Raw genomic sequence first — 22163 nt, 5'->3', positions numbered from 1 at the left:
CTAAGTGCCAGGCGGTAGTTAATCACTTTAACTACGAACACTCACCCTTAAGCTATATAATCTTTACTCCCTGGAATGGAGATAAGAAAAGCCCTAACCTTTGGAACAGAAATTGACAGGATTAAAGTCAACTGGTATAAATACAGATGTAACAAGACAATAAATGACAGAACCTGGCTGGAGATCCTGGATAGAACCAGGCTAGAGAACCCAACCATGCTGGTCAACTGAACCCTGCCTCCGTGTTATTCCTTCTTCGCCGACTCTGTCCACACCCACTAACACTTTCCATTCCCTGAGCAAAAGCCCCGAGACACTCATGCCCCCAACACAGTACATAGAGAAGACTTTACTATTATTAGGGAAAATTTATTAGGGCAAATTAATATTCTTCACAGGGCAGGAATTATTTTGTGGTGGGAAAGTCTTTTCCCTGGAAAATATCCAGAATCCTTTTCTGTCTTAATAGTAGAAACGGATCTCTGAACACTGTGGTTATAGCAGTGGTGAGAGCAGCAGGAGCCCACTGGGCAGCTGGAGGCCTGCAGGTGGGGCTTGGATGGGGCACACTCTCGCTGCAGGACACAGATTGGAGTTGCTTCTGATCTAATAGCTGGTCCTTAAATGCCACAAATTTCTGGGGGTGTCTGTCCTTGTCACTGAAGGCAGCTTGGTGGAAGGTCTTGGTATTTGTCACTTTACAGGAGCTAGCCCTGGAGTGAAAAGGATGCCCCTGGACAGGCTCTGCCCAGGCCCACACTGCTGCAATCTGCAGAGCTTTTGCAAACTTCATTGCAGAGGGAAGGGGCTCTTGAGGGCAGGTGATATGTACTGCATGCCGGTGCCCCAGTTTCTCCTCTAGAAAATTCCCAGTGTCTGCTCTACTTTCAACTGGGCCTTGACTCTGTGTAGATGATACATTGTTGCCCTTTTCCTGAGAGTATTTTTGCTGTTTGCATTTTTTCCAAAAATAAAGCCATTGAAAAAACTGGTTCATTTGTTTTCTGAACAGGCTTTCTGGAGGAGGTTGTACCTTCTGTGATGGGGTCTTCGGATACTTGGCCCCAAGCCTCTCCTTTAATGGCAGGTTCAAAGTAGGAAATCTCTTCCTTCCAGGTTGGGATGTGCCCAACCCAACATTCCCTCTAGCAAGCTCCTCTGGTTTGGACCCTGTGGGCCTCACTTTCTTTGTAGCTGGTGGGAAATTCTTATCCTGGCACAACCTTGAGATCTTCTTAGGGACCCACAGTTCCTGTGGCTGCTCCATACTGACTCCTCTGTTCACCAAATGGACATGCAGCAACTGGGGAGCTGCCCTGTCCACACTGGAGGCACCCTGAGCATGAATCAGGGAGGCTTTGTAAGTCAAGCTGTCTGAGGCATGGGACACAGGAGTGGGCTGGCCTTGGGCCTGACTATGCTTCATCTTCCCTAACTTCTTTAACTCGGCAATTAGTTGGTTCTTAGCATCTGCTGAGTTAGGATCTTGGCGAACTGATGTTTTTGCTGGGAGGTTTTCAGTTTTCACAATCATTACTCCTTTACTCTCACTCACATTTATCCTTTGGGCGACTTCCAGCTTGCTGGTTGTCAAGATGTCACTCATTTTGTATTGAAGGGCATTGAGCTCCTCAGCCCTAGACACATTGAGCATGGAGACAGGTTCTGATTTCTTCATCTCTTTGATGTTACTGGAATTTGCACTCTGATCCTTTAGCTCATGTTCAGCCCAGGATTGTCTTATGGGCAGCTTTAAGGAGAGAATGTTGGCTCTTGGAGAATGTTCTTGACTTGCTTTGCCAATGATGTTTGTCATAGGCAGAGGAGTAGGTCGAGCATCCAGAATTCTCTGAACATGGTCTGACAGCCCATGGGAGATTTCAGAGGGTGCTTGTCTCAGGATCCCCTGTCCTTCCTTGCCCACAAGTGAGGTAGCAGAGCTACAATGATTCAGGGTTTTAGAGCTTCCTTGAAGGGACATGAAGCCTCCTGGTTTGGAGACCACTTCAGAAATCAGGTTGGTCGAGAAGGATTTGGAATCATACAGGAGATGGGAGGAAGAATCTTTCAATTTAAAGATTTTAATAGATTCAAGAACTTTGGCAGGAAGGCCACACACCATCATCCTCAAATGAAACTTGGTAATGTGGGCTTCCAGAATCTGCCGGGAACCGGACTCAAGGAAGTAAAGCTCCCGGCATGTGTTCAGGCAGTATTCCCTACCCACTGGTGGTGCCAAACTTCTCCGTTTTATTTCCACATGGGATTTCACAGAAAGTGTCTGTTGGATAGCATGCCATGGACTATGCATAGTCACAGAAAGCTGACCCTCACTGATTTCCTTTGACTTCTTCCTCAAATGTATCTTCCGGGCATTTTCTTGTTCTCCCTGCATTACATTCTGCCCTGACATCATGGAATTTGCTCCTGATAGACTCATTATGTAGGTATTTAGGTCTTTCTCAGAGTCATACCCCACATCCTGAACTTGATAGAAATTGTGTGTCAAGGGGGATGGCAACAAGTCTCTGACACGAGCTTTCTGAGAGGAAAAGTCTGAAATCGACAGACTTGGATGGTCAGTGCCTTGAGGGACATAAGTGGCCAATGCTCCAGTGCTATCTGGAGATGAGTTCTCCAGAGCAGGCTTGGATGAGATGTGAATGGGTTTAGGGTGAGTCAAAGTTAAACTGTAGTGTGGTGGTGGTGGTGAAACAGACAAGGTTGGTTGTACATGATGAAAAGTAACAGATTCTGTGGAATTACCTTTCTGGGCCAAATCTGGGAAGGGGTTGATATCTTGGGTAATGGAGGAGTCAACGAAGATGGTATTCAGGGTCAGAGAGGCGTCTGATTGAACAGCAGCATCCATAGTCTTAGTACCATGTGGTGGGACATGGTGTATGGTATGGACTGGAAATTCAGATGTCAAGAGAGATAAATTGTCTGCTGGAATAGAGTGAATCTGTGATGATGGTAATGGAAAATGACTTAAGGGGGTCACTGTGTTAGGGGAGAGATTGGAGGGGGGTGGTTGGAAAGGCTCAGGCAGGTGAAGTGGTATTAGGCCTCCTAGAGGGACTGCTGAGAAGGCAGGGGACTGAGTGAATGATGGCTCAGTCACAGGAGCTGCAGAAGCCAAAGGGGACACAGAGAGAATAGCATCTTCCAGGACCAATGAAGACAGCAGCTGATCCATCTCAGCAGTTACATCATTACACACCTCACAGTAGGGATCTGGACATAACAGTTGACGAAAGAGGATGGAATCATGACGCTGGCCCAGGGGGCTGCAGGAGACAGGAGGTACAAAGCTGCAGCCAAGACCAACCAGAACAAGGAAAGGAGGACCTACTGACCTGGTGTGGTTGGGGTCACCTGAATCCTGCTGTCTCTTCACATTGCCCCACATTCATGACTTCACAATGCACTCAATAGCACTCACCCCAAAGTCTCCTTCATGTACTAATTTCTATGGCAACCCCAATCCATGACTATAGAAGGCTGAACTGAAGCCCTGGGATTGCATAGAACATGCTAAATTGGGATCAGGGAAGAGAGGGAAAGGTTTTTCACCTTTTAAGGAGAGAAATCAGCATCTTTTTATCCTCTTCTTCCCTCTGGGAGTCTCTTCTATCTGGGAAACCATGAGAGTGTGTTACATGTGGTGAAGGTGTAGAATCCCAGTAATTATAGAGGAGTCCCTTTATGGGAAACCATTGGTATATTAGACCCTGAAAGCCCTATGAGTTAATAGATGAAGTCAAATGGTCAATGATTATATTAATAACACTCTCATGTGTGTTGCAACTTTTATAAAGTGCTTACACATCCTATATAATGAAAGGCTAATATGCAAATCGACCAAACAGTGCAACAACCAGTTGCTATGATGTGCACTGACCACCAGGTGGCAGACGTTCAACACAGGAGTTGCCCACTGGTGGTCAATGTGTTCCCACAGGGGGAGCGCTGCTCAGCCAGAAGCTGGGTTCATGGCTGGCAAGTGCAGAGGTGGTGGTGGGACCCTCTCCCCCATCTGTGGCAGTGCTAAGAATGTCTGACTGCAGTTATTCGGACATCCCCTGAGGCCTTCTGGACTGCGAGAGGGTGCAGGCTGGCCTGAGGGACCACCAAGTGCACGAATTTTGTGCACTGGGCCTCTAGTACATTATATTATCTACGCTCAAACCACTCTGCAAAACAGAGAAGTCAGTGGTTATGTTAAAGAGGAATCTGATAATTCTGAAGTTAAAATACTTTCACAAAGTCAGGAGACAGAAGTTCCACTTTGGACACCTACTGGACAATACCCATTGCCCAGGTCCATCATTACTTCATATTCAGGGACAGCAAAGCAGGGAATCTGAGAAGTGGCTCAGGTTCTGACAGAAAATCTTCTCCTCTGAGGCCTTTATACTGAGAGGAACTGTGTTGAGCAACTGACATCATAGAAATCATGAAACTGGTTCCTCAGGGAAAGGAGAGAAAGGGTCAGCCTTGGGGAGCTCATGTGGAGTGGCAGAACCTTACCTTTCTGTGTCCCACCTTTCCTCCTCCTCTTGGCGCTGCCCTGATGACACTGAGAATGAAAGTAAAGAATGGGAGGTTGGGACCCATTTCTGTCACTCCTCTTCCTAGAAACTCAGACATTAATTATCCAAGAATAATATAACTAATTAATTGAACTTTGTGTTTCTTCTTTTTGTCAAAATTTATTTATTTAAAATGTTTTCAGTTTTATCTTCTTTAAAAACTCAAAGGATGTTTATGTCCATGAGGTTCATGGTTGGTCCTCATTCATAAGTCCTGTGCTTAAGGAGGGCATATAATCTGGGGCCAACTGTCTCATCTCTGCTCCCTCAGATAGGACCCTGTGACCTAGGGCAGAGCTTTGGCTCCTGCCTCTGCTCAGAGGCTCTCAGATGCTCAGCACTGCTTTCCTGATCAGCCCAGGGAAGGGTTGTTCCAGTTATGCCTGACATGGAAATATGACTCAGGAGGAAGTACGATGGAACTCTGATCTCCAGCAGAGATCCCAAACTTAAAATAACCCAATCCATGGCCATGAAGGCACTGTTTGGGGTTCTATTCAGAAATTCTCCCCCATATCCAGATGGTCTGTGAGCTTCAGATGGTAGCCTGGGTCCTCCCTGAACCCCTAGCCCTGCCATTTTCCTTCCCCTAGAACCGTGGTCAGCAAACTGCGGCTTGCGAGCCACATGCGGCTCTTTGGCCTTTTGAGTGTGGCTCTTCCTAAGCCTTAGGAGTACCCTAATTAAGTTAATAACAATGTACCTACCTATATAGTTTAAGTTTAAAAAATTTGGCTCTCAAAAGAAATTTCAGTCATTGTACTGTTGATATTTGGCTCTGTTGACTGTGTTTGCCGACCACTGCCCTAGAAGATTGATGTTCTGTTCTCTCCTCAGACATCCCATCTTAAGTGTCTGACCCAAGTTAACTCATTTATAAATGTGGAGCTAGAAATGGAAACAATAAAAAAAAGTCTCTTTGGGGGCTCGTGCAGGATTCCTTACCTTTTGTGTGTGTGCATTTTTCCAGATGGTTTGGGTTGATAGAATTTTCACCAGGAAAGGGAAGGAGAGGAGGAGCAACCCCAACATACAGAGGCGAGGTAGGGTGCAGGAACAATATAAATATTCTGAACAGAAGCCCAGATAAAGCTCTGGGAGGCTATTCAGAAATAGGCTGAAAGTCATTTTCTGAATGGCAATGCTGTCTGAGGCACCTGAGCTCTGAGGGTGCAAACTCTTGATTTTATAGCCAGGCCTGCATCACAGAGCATTGAGTCATAGAGGGTTTTTGAGAGTGTTAAGGGGGACACCTTCAAGAGGATGTGTACACAGCTCCTCCCAAATCCAACATCCCAGAAGATCCTCCACCCATTTTATGTCTCCAGGTCCCACTGCCTTACTCTGCTACCCTTATTTTTCAGTCTGCCTTTTAATATAGCATCTATGTACCTTCATGAATATTCTTCTAATTATATTTGTAATCCAGATATTACTTGGGTCCCCCTTTAAGTTTGGAGATGTTGGTGTTGGTCTCACTATGTCCTTTACTAGAGTAATGTGCTGCTATTTAAGGAGACACGTTAGAGATATCATTAGTTTAGGGTACTCATAGGTTCTCAGTTTTCTACAGATAGTCCTCAGTGCTCTCTCACTCCCATCCTGTCCACTGTCCCTAGGATGAGCCACAGGGAACAGACGTTTCAGGATACCAAAAAGGTTGTGCCGAGGCTGACCAGGAGCCCCTGAATGACAAATGCACAGATTACTCCAATACAGTTTCACTGTGGGAGAGAAGGCTAAGGGGCTTGCCCAGCTGAAGAAGCCAGGCCACTTTGATTGCCTACCTCATTAAGTCTTTATTGGAATTTTTATCTTTAGATACAATCAGTAGGGTGAGTAATCTTGGGAGGACACGTGTTTACATTGTCCCTTAGGCAAGGGCATCCAGGGAGTAAGCATAAGGATTCTACTAAACATCTGGGGGTCTGTATATGCACAGGATTGTTTGGAAAGGTCAAGGAATAATTAGGGATGCCGCCTTCAACATGCCCCCTAAGTCTCCCCTAAGTCAGCATTCCCATAAACAAGGCAGGTGGCCTTCTGCACACTTCCCTTTTCTGGGAATGTCCTCCTTACAAACTTTCCAACCAAGTCTCTTGTGCTCCCCAACAAGGTAGAAGAACACATTCAGGGAAAAATACATTAAAACTGCATTTAAAATAACTATAAGATGCCCACCATTCACGCAACAAACATTTATTGAATTCTACAATGTAGTATTTCTAGTAGAAATATTAACATTATAAGGCCTTGCCTCTGCCCTCAGTCAGTCAGGGCTTAGTGCAATAAGTGAAACCTGCCTACAACTCTAATGAAGTGATATAAACTAGGAAAGAAATAGGAATAAAAGCACAAAACACAGATGAAGAAGTAATTAAGTGTTGTGTAAGGAGGGAGATGACAGAGGGGTTAGGGAAAACCACGGAGTTGGTGCCAACACAGGTGGGCATTATGAGGTGTTCTTCCTCATCCACCTCATCTTTATCATTGTCCTCCTCTTCTTTCTTTCTTAGACTCTTAGAGCAATTTTTGGTTCACAGTAAACATAGCAGACAGTGTAAAGTTGTTCACATGTTAGTAAGAATGGGATAATTGTTTTTGGAATGAATAAATGATTTCCAAGTAGTTCTGGGGCACCAGTAGAAACGACTGTAAGATTTAATCCAATAATGATCAATGACTTATAGGAAGATATTTCCGGAAAAACACAGAGCTTAAATTTTTCATACAGAGGTTTCCAAAGGGAACTGGGTGGGCCACTTTAGTTGTTGCTGTTTTTCCTTGACACCCGGATTTACAAGACTTACTGGGAAAAAACTACCGCAAGTGCTATTTATGACAGTCATTACATTTTTATGTTTCAGTCTGAACAAGTGGGGTTGGCTCCCCTGCAGACCTCTACAGTACGGGTGAGTTTGTGCTCAGGTTTGGCCAAAGAGAGCATTGCATGGAGGTCCAGGATGAGCCCCAGAACATCTGTAATCCTGGTGCATAGTCTAAAACTCATCTCTGGTTCATGAGCTGTAGATGTTCTGGGAGATTTATTGTAACTCCATTAAAACCATGACATCTCCATCCTATAGATGAAATGTCTACACTAAAGCCAAGAGCTTGCACATTTCCATCAAGCATGGATAGAAGGAAGCACCAAGATCACCCTCCCCAAAAGCTGGGATGCCATGCTTAATCACATCCCTGCAAATATTATTTTAGTGCTCAAGGAATATCCCATGCCTTTTTGGTGTGAGGCATCAGCAGGCTATGCAGTGCTCTGATCAGCTAAGGCAGGTCAGGCTTAGATCAGCTTGAGGAGGATTAGAGCGAGACAGGATCACACTGTGTGGATGATGGGAAATAACCTCTGTTCCACCAGCAAGTACTTTCCCCCCGTCAGTAGTTTTTACCTTATTGCTTAGTCTAAGACAGTGGTTCTCAACCTTTTGGCCCTTTAAATACAGTTCCTCATAACTGTAATGTTGCTACTGTTATGAATCGTAATGTAAATATCTGATGTGCAGGATAGTCTTAGGCGACCCCTGTGAAAGGGTCGTTCGACTGCCAAAGGGATCTTGACCCACAGGTTGAGAACTGCTGGTCTAAGGTATCTTTTAGATTTTTTTCCCCTAGGAGGTAGGTGGCTGCCTGGTTAACATTCATTCCAGTGGCAGTTGAGTAATGTTTTTGCTCAGAAAAAAAATTAAAATTAAAAAAAATCATAAATCCCACAGCCTATAGAAATACCCTGAGATGGGAACCACTTCCCAAGATGCCTTTTTATTTTATTTTATTTTATTTTTTAAAATATATTTTATTGATTTTTTACAGAGAGGAAGGGAGAGAGATAGAGAGTTAGAAACATCGATGAGAGAGAAACATCGATCAGCCGCCTCCTGCACATCTCCCACTGGGGATGTGCCCGCAACCCAGGCACATGCCCTTGACCAGAATCGAACCTAGGACCTTTCAGTCCGCAGGCCGACGCTCTATCCACTGAGCCAAACCGGTTTCGGCCAAGATGCCTTTTTAAATGGGGATACTTCAGAGTCAAAGCTAAAGTATGCTTCCCCAGATCTGTGCTGTTCCTAGACCCTTCCCCAATCACACCATGATTTACTGCAGCCATATTCCCCCAAACAGTCCCATTAAGGATTCACCCACCTGTGGGATCCTCTGCTTACTGACTTCTAAATAATGGTTAATCCACTGTGTCTTCTTCACTGATATTTTCTGAAAAATATACTTGTCCTTGATCTTCAGATACAAAAGGCCTGTCTTCTCTACTGTACAAGAGGGTATTAAGTATTCCCTGAGGGGGGAAGATGTGGGCTGCTCTGCATGTTCATTAAGGCTAAGCTGAAAGGCAGGAAACAGAGTCCATCTCCTCAGCCTCATCAGGGATGAAGTGAGCTTTGGCAGGGGGAACATGATACCTATTTTTCAATAAGAGCTACAAGAGATGGTCACTTGAGCAGCTAAAGGAAGCAGTTGGGAGCTAAACTAACTCCTCCTTCCTTTTTCTAAGCACAAGCCCTGAGATACCCCAAACCCATGCCCCCAACACAGTACACAGAGAAGACCTTACTCTATTAGATAAATATTTATTAGGGAAAATCAATATTCTCCACAGGGCAGGAATTGTTTTGTGGTGAGAAAGTCCTTCCCCTGCAAAAGATCCAGAGTCCTTTTCTAAATTATAGAGACGGATCTCTGAACACCTTGGCTATAGCAGTGGTGAGAGCAGCAAGAGGCCACTGGGCAGCTGCAGGTGAGGCACAGTCCCTCTGGGGGCACAGATTGGGGTTGCTTCTGACATAATAGCTGGTCCTTTAATGCCACAACTTTCTGGGGGTGTCTGTCCTTGTCTCCGAACACAGTTTCTGGCCTTGGGACTTCGTATTTGTCACTTTACAGGAGAGAACGCTGGAGTTGAAAGGATGCCTTTGGACAGGCTCTGTCAGTACACACACTGCTGCCTTCTGCTGAGCTTTCCCAAACTTCACTGCAGAGGGAAGGTGTTCTTGTGGGCAGGTGATACGTACTGCATGCCAATGCCCCAGTTTCTCCTCTAGAAAATCCCCAAGGTCTGCTCTACTTTTAACTGCGCCTCTGCTCTGCACAGATGATACTGGGCTGCTTTTTTCCTGGAAGTTTTCTTGCTGTTTGCATTTTATCTCAGGATGAAGCCATTGAAAAAAACCGGTTCATTTGATTTCTGAACCGGCTTTCAGGTGGAGACTATGCCTTCTGTGATGGGCTCTTGGTCCCGAGCCTCTCCTTTAATGGCAGGTCCTGAATTCCCTCTAGAAAGCTCTTCTGATTTGGATACAGTGGCCTCACTTTCTTTTCAGCTGCTGGGCAATTTTTATCTTGCCACAACGTTGAGACAATCTTAGGGACACACGGCTCCTGCCACTGCTTCGTACTGACTCTTCTGTCCCCCAAATGGACATGCAGCACCTGGGGAGCTTCCCCGTCCACGCTTGAGACACCCTGAGCATGAGTCAGGGAGACTTTGTAAGTCAAGCTGTCTGAGACATGGGACATGTGAGTGCGTTGGCCTTGGGCCTGGCTCTGCTTCCTCTTCTTCAATTTCCACTTTAACTCAGCACTTAGTTGAGGGTCTGAGGGTTTGCTGAGTTAGGATCTTGGAGAACTGATGTTTTTGCTGGCAGGCATTCAGTTGTCACAGTAGTTACTCCTTTACTCTCACTCACATTTATCCTTTGGGAGATTCCCAGCTTGCTGGTTGTCAAGAGATCACTCATTTTGGATTGAAGAGCATCAAGCTCTTCATCCTTGGACATGGAGTTAGGTTGGGCATGGAGACAGGTTCTGATTTCTTCATCTCTTTGCCATGACTGGAATTTACACTTTGGTCATTTGGTTCATGTCCCGTCCAGGATTGCCTTATGGGCAGCTTTGTGAGTAGAATTTGGCTCTTAGAGAGTCTCTGACTTGCTTTGCCAATGATGCTGTTTGTGGCAGGCAGAAGTGCCTGTCCAACATCCTGAATTTTCTGAACTTCCTCTGCCAGCCCCAAGGTGTTTTGGACACTGATCTTATCAGGGTCACCTGTCCTTCCTTGCCCACAAATTAGGTGGCAGGGTGAGGATGATTCAGAGTTTTAAAGTTTCATTGAAGGGGCATGAAGCCCCCTGATTTGGAGACCAGCTCAGAAATCAGGTTGGTAGAGTAGGAAATTTGGAATTGAGCAAGGAATGGGATGAAGTATCTTTTAATGAAAAAACCTCTGTGGATTCAAGGACTTTGGCAGGAAGACTTTTACACCATCCTCAAATAAACATGGTAATGTGGGCTTCCAGAATCTGCTGTGCACCAGACTCAAGGAAATAAAGCTCCTGATGGTGCCAAACTTGTTTTATTTTGGAGTAAGATTTCACATAAAGTGTCTGCTGTATAACATGCCATGGACTATGCAGAGTCGCAGGGAGCTGCCCCTCATTGATTTCCTCAAACTTCTTACCCAAGTGTACTTTAGGGCATTTTCTGGTTGTCTCTGATTTACACTCTCCCCTCACAGTATTGAATTTATTTCTAACAGATTCATTATGTAGCTGTTTAGGTTTTCCTCAGTGTCATAATCCAAGGGAGCATAAGTATCTTCAGGCAGAGAGTGAACTAGTGATGACTTTGAAGGAAAATCACCTAAGGGAGTCAGTGGGTTAGAGAGAGATTGGAGAGGAGTGGTGGGAAAGGCTCAGGCAGAGGAGATGGTATTAGTTCTCCTGGAGGGACTGCTGAGAAGGCAGGGGGCAGAGTGAAATTTGGTCCAGTAACAGGAGCTGTGGAAGCCAAAGGGGACATAGAGAGAGTAGCATCTTCCAGGGCCAATTAGGACAGCAGCCAATCCATCTCAGCTGGTTGCATTGTTACACACATCATAGGAAGGGCCTGCTGGTTGTATTGTTACACACATCACAGGAAGGGCCTGCACATAACAGCTGAGGAAAGTGGATGGTATCATGATGTTAGCCTAGGGGGCTGCAGGAGACAGGAGGTACATAATTGCAGCCAGGACCAACCAGAGCAAGGAAAGGAGGACCTACTGGCCTTATTTGTGGGGTAGGGCACATTATGCCTGATGCCTTTTCATATTGCCCCACATCTATGAGGTCACAATTCACTCAACTGCGCTCATCTCAAAGCCTTCACTCGCATACCTGTTCCTATGGCAACTCCATTCCATGACTATAGAAAGCTGCATTGAATCCTTGAAATTGCATAGAATATGCTAAAGAGGGGCCAGGAAAGAAGGAAAATTACTGGTCACCTTTTAAGGTGAGAAATCAACATCTTTTTCTCCTCTTTTTCCCTCTGCAACCTGGGAAACCAGGAGAGTGTGTTATATGTGTTGAATCCCAGCTATTATAGAGAAGTCCCTTTATGGGAGACCATTGGTATATTGGACTCTGAAAGCCCCATGAGTCACTATATGATGTCAAATATCAATGATCATATTAATAAAGTTGTCATGTGTGTTGCTTCATTTATAAAGTACTTTCACATACATTATCTTATTTGATGCTCAAAACCACTCTGTGAAGGAAACAGGTCAGTGGTTACAACAAAGAGGAATCTAATCACCCTGAAGTCAAAGTACTTTCACAAGGTCAGGAGACAGAAATTCTACTCTTGACTCCTACTGACCAACACCCATTGCCCAGGCCCAGGGACAGCAGAGCAGGGAATCTGAGAAGTGTCTAAGGTTGTGACTTTCTTTCCATGAGCTCTCCTCTGAAAGTTCTTTTTTATGTGAGGAACTGTGGCTAGCAACTGACATAGAAATCATGAACCTGGTTCTTCACGAGAAGGAGCAAGAAAGGGTCACCCTTGGAGGGCTCAGATGGAATAGGCAGATCCTTACCATTCAGTGTCCCAGCTTTCCTTCTCTTCTTGGCTCTGTCATGACACAGAAAAAAAGAAAATCATTTCTGTCACTCCTCTCTCTAGGAAACACAGACATGCATGATACAAGAATCATATGATACTATTTAATCACTAAAACTTTGTTCCTTCTTTTTATTATTTTTACAATGTTTTTAAGTATTTTTATTTTTTCTTCTTGGGAAAAACTCAAAGAGGGATTTTTGTCTATGAGGTGCACACTTGATGCTATCAATGAGGGCATTTAATCGGAGCCCTACAGTGGCATATCTGTTCCCTCAGATAGAACCTATAACCTGGGACAGAGCTCAGAGTCTACCCTCTGCACAGAGGCTCTCAGTAGCTCAGCACTACTCTCCTGATTAACCCAACACAAAGACGTGGTCTGGTGATGCCTGACATGGAAATTTGACTCATGATGAAGTGCTGGTTGACTCTGATGTCCAACAGAGATCCCAAAGTCTCTAAATACTCTATCCAGAACTAGAGAGTCACTCTGCTTGGATTTTAGCCAGAAATCTCCTGTGAGGGACTAGAAATGGAATAGCAAATAATCTCTGGAGGGATTCACAAGTGTTTCCAGAAAGCTGGGGATGATGGAACCCCCCACAAGGTAGCATAGTAACAGAAGGAATAACCACAGCCTACACAAGCAAATTAACCTGGGGCCAATATTTAACGATGTTGAGCAGAAGTCAGATACAGTTTAGGAAGGCCATTCAGAAATAGGAAACATCCCATTTTATGGACTCCATTTTCAGAATCTCATTGCTGCCTAAGGAAACTGAGCTCTGAGAATGTAGACTTCTGCCTTTATTGCCAGGCCTGCATCATAGAGTATTGAAGAGTCCCAAAGTGTTTTGGGGGCTGTGGGAGGGCATACTTTCAAGAGGATGTGTCAACAGCCCCTCCCTCCACACATCATCTCAGAAAATCTCTCCACTTATCTTGGGCCTTTAGGTCACTTTGCCTTACTCTGCTATCCTATTTCCCAATGGCCTTTTATTAGAGCATCTATTTACCTTAATGAATGTTCTGCTCGTACTTAGATATTCCTTGGATCTCCCTTCATGTTTGGAGACCTAGATTTTGGTCTCACCATGTCCACTCCCTGGACAGTCTGAAATACAGGGATTTTTGCTTATACCCAGAAATTTACACTAATGAACATGTATATGCTCAATATATCTTTACTATGGAATGTTTTTGCTGTATACTAATCTAGATAAAGAACTTTAAAGTTATTTGAGACTTAGTTTTGTGAATGCTGAATATCAAGTTGTAATTGTTTCAGTAAGTAATAAATGAATAATAGAAGTTTAAAATATTTTTCCTCACCAGAATACATCTCACATGTTTTACATATATCTAATCCTTAGGTTTTGTAATAAAGCTCTCCCTAGAACATTTCAGGCAGCCCATGACATCTTTCCTATTGGCATACATTAGCACACAGCAGTCTGGTCCCAGATTTCAGACTGCACTTGGTCATTCTGTCATCAAGAAGGAGTATTTTCTAAAAGCTCCACTAGAGTAATGTGCTGCTATTTAAGGAGGCACATTAGAGATAATTCATTAGTTTAGGATTCTCATAGGTTCTCAGTTTTCTAGGGACAGTCCTTAATGCTCTCTCACTCCCATCCTGGTCACTCTCCCTGGGATGAGTCACAGGGTGGACATTTCAGGATACCAAAAAGGCTGAAGAAAAGATTCGGAGGCAAAGTCCTTTAAAACTGCATTTAAAACAACTATAAGATGTCCATCATTCACACAACAAACATTAATTGAATTCCACTATGTAGTATTTCTAGTAGAAATATTAACATTATAAGGCCTTGCCTCTGCCCTCAGTCAGGTCTCAGTGCAGTAAGTGAGACCTGCCTATAACTCTAAGTCTAATACAAACTAGAAAAGAATTAGGAGTAAGAGCACAAAACACGGATAAAGAAACAAGTAAGTGCTGTGCAAGGAGGGAGAGGAGGGAAGGGTGAGGGAAAACCTCAGTTGGTGCCAACTGCGTTGGTCATTGTGAGGTCTTACCATCCCTCCTTGTCCTGGTCGTTCTCTTCCTCCTCATCTTCATTTTTTAAACTTTATTTTTCAGAGCAGTTTTAGGTTCACAGCAAATATAGCAGAAAGTGCAAAGTTCTTATGTGCCCTCTGATACTACCACACACACACCATCTCCACCTCGTCTATATTCAGCAACAGAGTAGGACATTTCTTACAATTAATGAACCTACATAGACTCATCATTACCACCCCACCTCCATAGTTCACATTATGGTTCACTCTTGGTGTCATGTGTCATACATTCTTTGGATTTGGTTCAATGTATAATGACATGTATTCACCATTTTAGTATCATACAGAGTTGTGTCATTGGCCTAAAAAACTTGTGTGATCTGCCTGTTCATTTCATTCTCTGCTCTAACATCTGGCAACCACTGATCTTTTTACTGTCTTTTGAGTTTTGCCATTCCAGAGTTTTATGTAGGTAGGCTCATACAATGTGTAGCCTTTTCAGATTGGCTTCTTTCACTTAGTAATATGCATTTAAGATTTCCCCCATGTCTTTCCATTGCTTAAAAGCTCATTGCTGCCCACCCGGCATGGCTCAGTGGTTGAGTGTCGACCTATGAACCAGGAGGTCACGGTTCGATTTCTGGTCAGGGCATATGCCTGGGTTGCAGGCTCGATCCACAGTGTGGAGCGTGCAGGAGGCAGCCAATCAATGACTCTCATCATTGATGTTTCTATCTCTCTCTTTCCCTCTCCCTTCCTCTGTAAAATAAATATATATTTATTATATATAAATAAATAAATATATAATAAATATCTAAAGCTCATTGCTTTTTAACATTAAATAATATTCCAGTGTCTGAATATACCACAGTCCATTTATCCACTGACCTTGAACATCTTGGTTGATTGCCAGATTTGGCAACTATGAACTTGGTCTTCTTTCAGTTTATTTTATTGAGGCATAATTCACATACCATACAATTCACATTAAAAGTGCACAATTCAATGGATTTTGGTATATACAAAAAATTGTGTATCTATTAACACAACCAAATTTAAAACATTTTCATTACTATAAAGAAACTCTGTTCCATTTAGCCTTTACCCCTCAGTCTTCTTATTTCCCCCAGTCCTAGGTTACCATTGTTCTACTTTCTCTGTAGAGGTGTCAATTCCAAACATTTCATGTAAATGGAATTATATAATATGTGGGGTTTTTTGTATATGGATTTTCAGATAGCATGTGTTCAAGGTTTGTTTATGTTGTAGCATATATCATTACTTCATTTCTTTTTATAGAAAATATTTTATTCTATAGCTATATCAAAATTTGTTTAAAGATTAATCAGGTGAACAATTAAGTGTTTATACTTTTGCCTATTATGAATAAAGCTGATATGAAAATTTGTGTACATGTTTTGGTGAGGATGTATGTTTTTACTTCTTGCTTATTTTTGCACTAATTTAAAGTCATACTTTGTCAAAGCTTGTTGTTTTCTGAAGTACAGGTAGTATGACCATTAGACTCTCTAGGAAATGAGATCTTCAGGATCTAAATGCAGTTTTTACCTAATATCCAGACTCTCAAAAACAGTTACTAAATCAGCAGGAATGATATTGATGTGTGATGTTTAACATTTAAAAATAATGAACACCTTATCTCTTCAAGATTTTAGTCTTAGAAAGTCGGAAAAAGGGTATGGGTAGAGGAAGTAATGCAACCCAAAAGAACATGAGCAAACCTATAACATATGTAAAAGGACATGCCTGGTCACAACTGGTCACTATAAAGGATGAGGTAAGAACCTAAGAATGAGAGTAGCAAATTAATCACTGTGTCACATAGGACTCTTTCTCTTGCAGATTATAGAAAACCAGATGAATTCTGGCTTCAGCCAACATAATGCTTTATTGGCTTATATTTCTCCACAATACAGGGAGTAGATTGAGCTTCTGGCTCACCATCCCTTGGTTCTGCTTCCTCAGTGTTGACTCATTCCTAATTCACTACTCTTGTGGTCCCAAGATGGCATCCTGGTAGGAAAAAACAGAATTGTTGTCCCAGTGTTCTCAACTAAAGTCCCAGTATTTCACTGAATGAAACCAAGTCAGTCATAAGAACATCTTTGAAATAATTACTGGGAACTAGAGATTACTATTAGCCAAATCTATATCACTGCTACTCAAAGTGTGGTCCTTGGACCAATGACTATCCTCACATTTGTTAGTATCAGCAACAAGCTAAGTGTATAGAAATTGAGGATATTTAGAAACTTTTATTACAATTTGACAGAGTAATAATAAAAAATGGAGGCTTGTATTTTGTCTGGTTTTGTGTGTGTGTGTGTGTGTGTGTGTGTGTGTGTGTCATTTTCCCAGTGATTCTTTTTTATTCTATTTTAGACAATGTCAGTCCACAGTGGATGGGGAAATGGAAGATGAAGTAAACTGGTTCTTTACCACAGAACATTTGAAAAATGATTGTCTAATGTTCATGCTCCACTGTGAAGCCTGGGGTGAGTCAGCATCCTGGAAGTACACAGGGAGACCGTCCACTCTCATTGTGGAGCCTAATTTGGAGAGAGGAAGGACACTCCCAGACTCACTTTATCTCTCCTACGTTCTCATGTTTCTTTCACATTGACCTGCTTTTAATCAGTCATTGGTAAGGATTTACTCTGCTTCAGCTTTGCATATGGCCACTTTAATAGGCTAAACATTACATGGGCATTTGTCTACCCTCCCCATTGGAACTTTTATTACTAGAATCAAAGCAGAATGGCTCTCCTAAGCCATTAAGAGAAAATCAACTTTGAGCTACACTAACACAAGGTACTTACTACACTGATCCAAATTCCTTTGCAGTGCTCCTGGCACTGAGCTATGGAAACTGCAGAGCCCTATAAGAGGTCTGAAGGAAAAAAAAATAGTTAGGACAAGTTTCAGGAATCTAAGTTCATCATTAAAAATACGTTTTAGAAAATTATTTTAATTTAATTTGCTAGGGCAGTTGTATTAGCAAGGAAAGGTGTGTAGTGCATTGGCAAATTGTAACTTTTATTTCTTTTTTAAAATACAATAGAAACAATAAAAACAATTAAAAAATAAAATTAAAAACCAATTAAAATTAAAAAGCATAATCTGAAAGTGTCTTTTGATTCCGTTTCCATTTAAAGCTCTGCAATTAAAGTTTTGCTGGAAAACAATCTTTGTTTTTAATCTCACTGTCCATCAAGAGCTAATACAGGCACAGGATTGGAGATGTCTGCTCCACTCTGAGCTGGAAGTGACCTTGGAGAAAATTTGAGCCTGGCTTTCTCATTTTACAAATTGAAAAGTGAGCCCAGGGCAGGATTATTTCTGTTCTCCTTATTTCTTCATTTTGTGTGTGGGTGTGAGTTTCTGTATGTGTGTGTGTGCGTGTATGTTTCTGTGTTTTCTAAGAAGGCTTAGAACCTTGGTGTCTGCACAGTTTTAACAATTTAGACACTCAATATGAGACTTCTGTCTTTCCAGGGCCCTAAATCATCTCCCGAATCAGTACTCAAAAAGCTCCAAATTTTATCCAGTACTGCCTCAAAACGTGCAATTTTTGCCCAAGTGAACTTTACAAACAATTGAGAGAGTAATACTTTTTTTGTGAAAATGTAATGGAAATACAGTATCTGTCTTTATGCCTTCTGAAATAGAATAAGCTTAATGTAACAACAATGATCATTGACAGCCCAAGCTTAGTCTAATAAACAGTTGCAGTCCTCCAGAAAAGCAGGTGTTGACCATCTGGATATAGACACAAATGTGCATGGACTCCAGGAGTGGCCCCCAAACTTGCCATCGTTGAAAAAAAGTTACTTGTATTTTAGCAATTTACCTTTTTTTCATATAAACTCAATGATTATGCACAGTAAAAAGCAGACCTATGACAGAACTGCCTTTAGTAGGTTACAGGACCACCCTTAAGAGCTAATGTAGTTTAGATCACTTTATTCCCTCAAGGGGTGAGGGAAATACAGGGATGAAATGGAATAGAACCAATGTCTAATGGGTACTTGATATGTGCCCCAAATGTTCAATTATTTCATTTCTTTACTATCTTGTGAGGGAGGAAATAGATTTCTCATTTTACAGATAGCAAGACTGAGCCCCAGAAATATTAAATAGCTTTCCCAAGGCCACAGCGGTTAAAAAAAAATCTCAGTGGTTGAGCATAGTCCTATGCACCAAAAGGTCACCTGTTCAACTCCTGGTCAGGGCACATGCCCAGGGTTGCTGGCTCAATCCCTGGTAAGGAGTCATCTCTCTCTCTCTCTCTCTCTCTCTCTCTCTCTCTCTCTCTCTCTCTCTCTCTCATCAATAAAACCTTTATTATTTTTTTTTTAAAGCAACACAGTGAATGTTTGGACTAAGCTTGCTGTGGTCCCAGGCCTACATTTCACTATACAGTGTTGTTCCAGAGAACAGTCATTGGGTCTGGATCGCTGACTCTTCTACTCCATTATCATATAGCAGCTGTGTAAAATTCCACCCCAGAATTTATTGGCTTAAAACTGAACATTTTTGCCTACAATTCTGTAATATTAGCTGGGTATACATAGCTGGTTGATCCTTTCCTTGATCTTGCCAATAGTCACCCATGTGGATTCATCCAGCTGGTAGGTCAACAGGAGCTTGGACTTAGTTGGGACACTGGGATTACTGGGCTTTTCTCTCAGGGCCTCACTCATATATGGTTTCCTATGAGCTCTCCACATAGCTCCATCACGGTAACAAAATTCTTATAATGCTGACCATGGCTCCTAGACCGTAAAGACAGAACTCAAAGCTTAGACCAAGAACTCTAACAGCATCACCTTGCCACTTGTGGTTAGTTAAAATAAGTCACATTCCAACTCAGGCGCAAAGGGAAGGGACTACACAAAGGAATATACAGAGATGTGGATCGTTGGAGGCCAGCAATGTAACAGCATTACCGTAATCTCCCTCAACATTGGCATCACCAACTCAAAAGGTTGCTGTTTCTTCTGTTCTTTTCACTTTCCTTGCATCAGTTTTTCTCTCTTCTCCTGTTTGTTTTTTCACTTTCTCCTACCATTTCTTAGCTTTTCTGCAGTGTAAGTGGAGCTTCTTAGCCAGCTACAAATGGAGGGTTCCTTTCCTTCAGCTCAGACAACTGCAAATCACATCATGTCAGCTCTATTCTTCTTGTCAGTCTTTGCAGCTAGGGTGTCCTACCTACAAAAATTCCTGCGGTTTGATTGTTTTATTTTGATTTTACATCTGTCTTCAAAACTGGAAGTCTAAAGGAAAATAATACATCACTACATGGGTTCGTAACTTATATAAAAGACACTTAAACATTTCCCCTTGTAAGTAAAAGCTAGAATCCGTGATACCCTTCATCAGCTCTACCTGCAAGAAGGTAAGATGTCTAGGTCAATGGCTGGGCCAACAAATTAATGTTTACCATGCTTTACATGGTTTAAATTCCTTTAGTAGTCATTCACCAGACAAAAAAGGAAGAGAGGCCTGCAGGAGTCAGCTAATTCCCAGCATTATAATTCTAGTTCACAGCAGGTTGTCTCTTACAAGAGACTAAAGTGAGATCAGATTGTTTCCACTGAATCATTCACCTTGTCTGATCACTGCTTTCTGCTGTTTAGAGGGATTTCAGAGTATCAAAAAGTAATCAGGGCAAGGAGATCAGGCTGTGCAGATACACCAGCAGGAAGAGGGCAAAGGAAATGAGAAAAAAAATGCAAGCACCCAAGGTGAAGATCTTTGCAGAAAGAAATCATGGGTTTCCATTTGAAATATTAAGGAATTAAAATGAAAGTTAAAATCAGGGTTTCTAAATCCATTCATTGGCAATGTTTATCATTGTCTTTTCTGCTCTCTGAGGCCAGTCACTGGATCCCTGATTGTTGGATCATATCTTCATCAGATATTTGGATGCAAAATTTAAAAAAGGATTAAATTCAATTTGGCTATTTATACATAATTTGCACAAGTAAAGGAGGCAACTGAGAGAAATGTATTTGTTGTTATTTTAGACTAATACATCAACTGTAGTCTTATCTGTGCTATTTAGTCACAATCTTCAAAAGTTGATTAAAATATACATAAATTCATACATAAATGAATCATACATAAACTTAAACCACTTATAATGATTTACACAAAATCTAATTAACAGTCTATGATAATTTTAGAGAATAACTATATTCTTATGTTATCAATAAGAATAAATAGATAAATTTATCAAAGAAAATTTTGAATGAAGAATCTGAGATGGGGATAGCCATACTAGATATTTTAATATATTACAAATATATAATTTAAATAAGACAGTATTGAAAGAAGAAGAAAAAAATATATATATATATAGAAAACAGACTAGATAGAAAATAATTTTGTTGCATATAAAAATGTGCTAGAAAATAAAAGCAACATCACCAGAAAGGAAGAGCTATTCATTAACTTGTGCAGGAATAGCTGGATAGGAATTTCAAGGAAATAAAATTAATTTAAATCCAAACTTTCATAGGGTAGAACAACATGAATCCAAGATACATTTGAAAAGTTAAATATTTTGCCCTGACCGGTTTGGCTCAGTGGATAGAGCGTCAGCCTGCGGACTGAAGAGTCCGGGGTTCTATTCGGGTCAGGGGCATGTGCCTTGGTTGCAGGCACATCCCCAGTAGGGGGTGTGCAGGAGGCAGCTGATTGGTGTTTCTCTCTCATCAATGTTTCTAACTCTCTGTCCCTCTCTCTTCCTCTCTGTAAAAAATCAATAAAATATATTTTTAAAAAAATAAATAAAAAGTTAAATATTTTAATTTTTATTTATTTTGTTAATCCTGACCTGAGAATATTTTTCCATTGCTTTTCAGAGAATGGAAGGGAGGGAGAGGGAGAAACAGAGAGAAACACCCATGTGAGAGGGACACATCCTTGGTTGCCTCCCACACACGCACCAACTAGGGGCGGGGAGCAAATCCACAGCCAAGGTATCTGCCCTTTACGGAATCTAACCCGAAACCCTTCAGTGCGCAGGCTGATTCTCTAACCACTGATCCACACCTGCTAGGGCTAAAGGGTTAAATATTTTTAAAAGGGCCTTTCCAAATGCCCACTCAAACAAGTTATTAGATCTATGAATGTAAAACCAAGGACTTCCTAAGCTTAACATTCTTTTAAGAAATTATAAAGTAAAAGACCAACTGATCATATTACATAAAATTGTAAAGATTCTACTTATGAAAAAAAAAAAGTATCAACAACAATTAAAAATAACAGCAACAGCATATTGGGAAAATTACATTCAGAAAATGTGGCAAAATGATAGCCTCCTTAGAAAATAAATTATTACAACAAGAGTAAATTTTTACATTTATTATGTGTTGTTGAATTTTTTTTTGTTCATGGCCTTTGTTCAGCACAACAGCATTAATCTTTCCAAAACCCCATTTTCTTATGATATTTCCTTGTTACAGAAGTAGAGCAAATCTTTGTTGCCTATCATTCTCTGATCTTGGTTATTTCAGTACAACTTTCACACACTCACCATATCTGTATACCATCTGTATCCAATATTTATGTAATAATTTTTTTAAAATACAAATGTTTTACTTAAAT

At 41.7% G+C, this 22163-nt stretch overlaps 1 protein-coding gene and 1 pseudogene across 1 annotated transcript; both read right to left on the bottom strand.

Moving 5' to 3' along the window:
* Window positions 1-406: 406 nt before the first annotated feature.
* LOC118667722 (spermatogenesis-associated protein 31D1-like) lies at window positions 407-4573 on the bottom strand. Its single transcript, XM_036331496.1, has 3 exons — window positions 4534-4573; window positions 3577-3637; window positions 407-3314 (listed from the first exon to the last, which is right to left on the bottom strand). Exons 2-3 carry the CDS (start codon window positions 3597-3599, stop codon window positions 407-409), a joined length of 2931 nt encoding a protein of 976 aa, XP_036187389.1. The 5' UTR covers window positions 3600-3637; window positions 4534-4573.
* A 4711-nt stretch (window positions 4574-9284) lies between these two features.
* On the bottom strand, window positions 9285-19279 carry LOC118667721 (annotated as a pseudogene).
* Between the last annotated feature and the right edge of the window lie 2884 nt (window positions 19280-22163).

This window comes from Myotis myotis, unplaced genomic scaffold (assembly GCF_014108235.1).
Source record: "Myotis myotis isolate mMyoMyo1 unplaced genomic scaffold, mMyoMyo1.p scaffold_m19_p_12, whole genome shotgun sequence".
NCBI classification, from domain to species: Eukaryota; Metazoa; Chordata; class Mammalia; order Chiroptera; family Vespertilionidae; genus Myotis; species Myotis myotis.
Note: the sequence above shows the minus strand (reverse complement) of the source record. Positions and strands in the feature narration are given on the sequence as shown.

Excerpts from the sequence above, each read along its gene's own strand:
- LOC118667722 (XM_036331496.1), bottom strand. The coding sequence starts at position 3,599 with ATGCTGATTTCTCTCCTTAAAAG. Across the intron at positions 3,315-3,576 it reads CTGATTTCTCTCCTTAAAAG|CTTTGTACCTCCTGTCTCCT; the intron begins GTGAAAAACCTT and ends TCTTGGCTGCAG.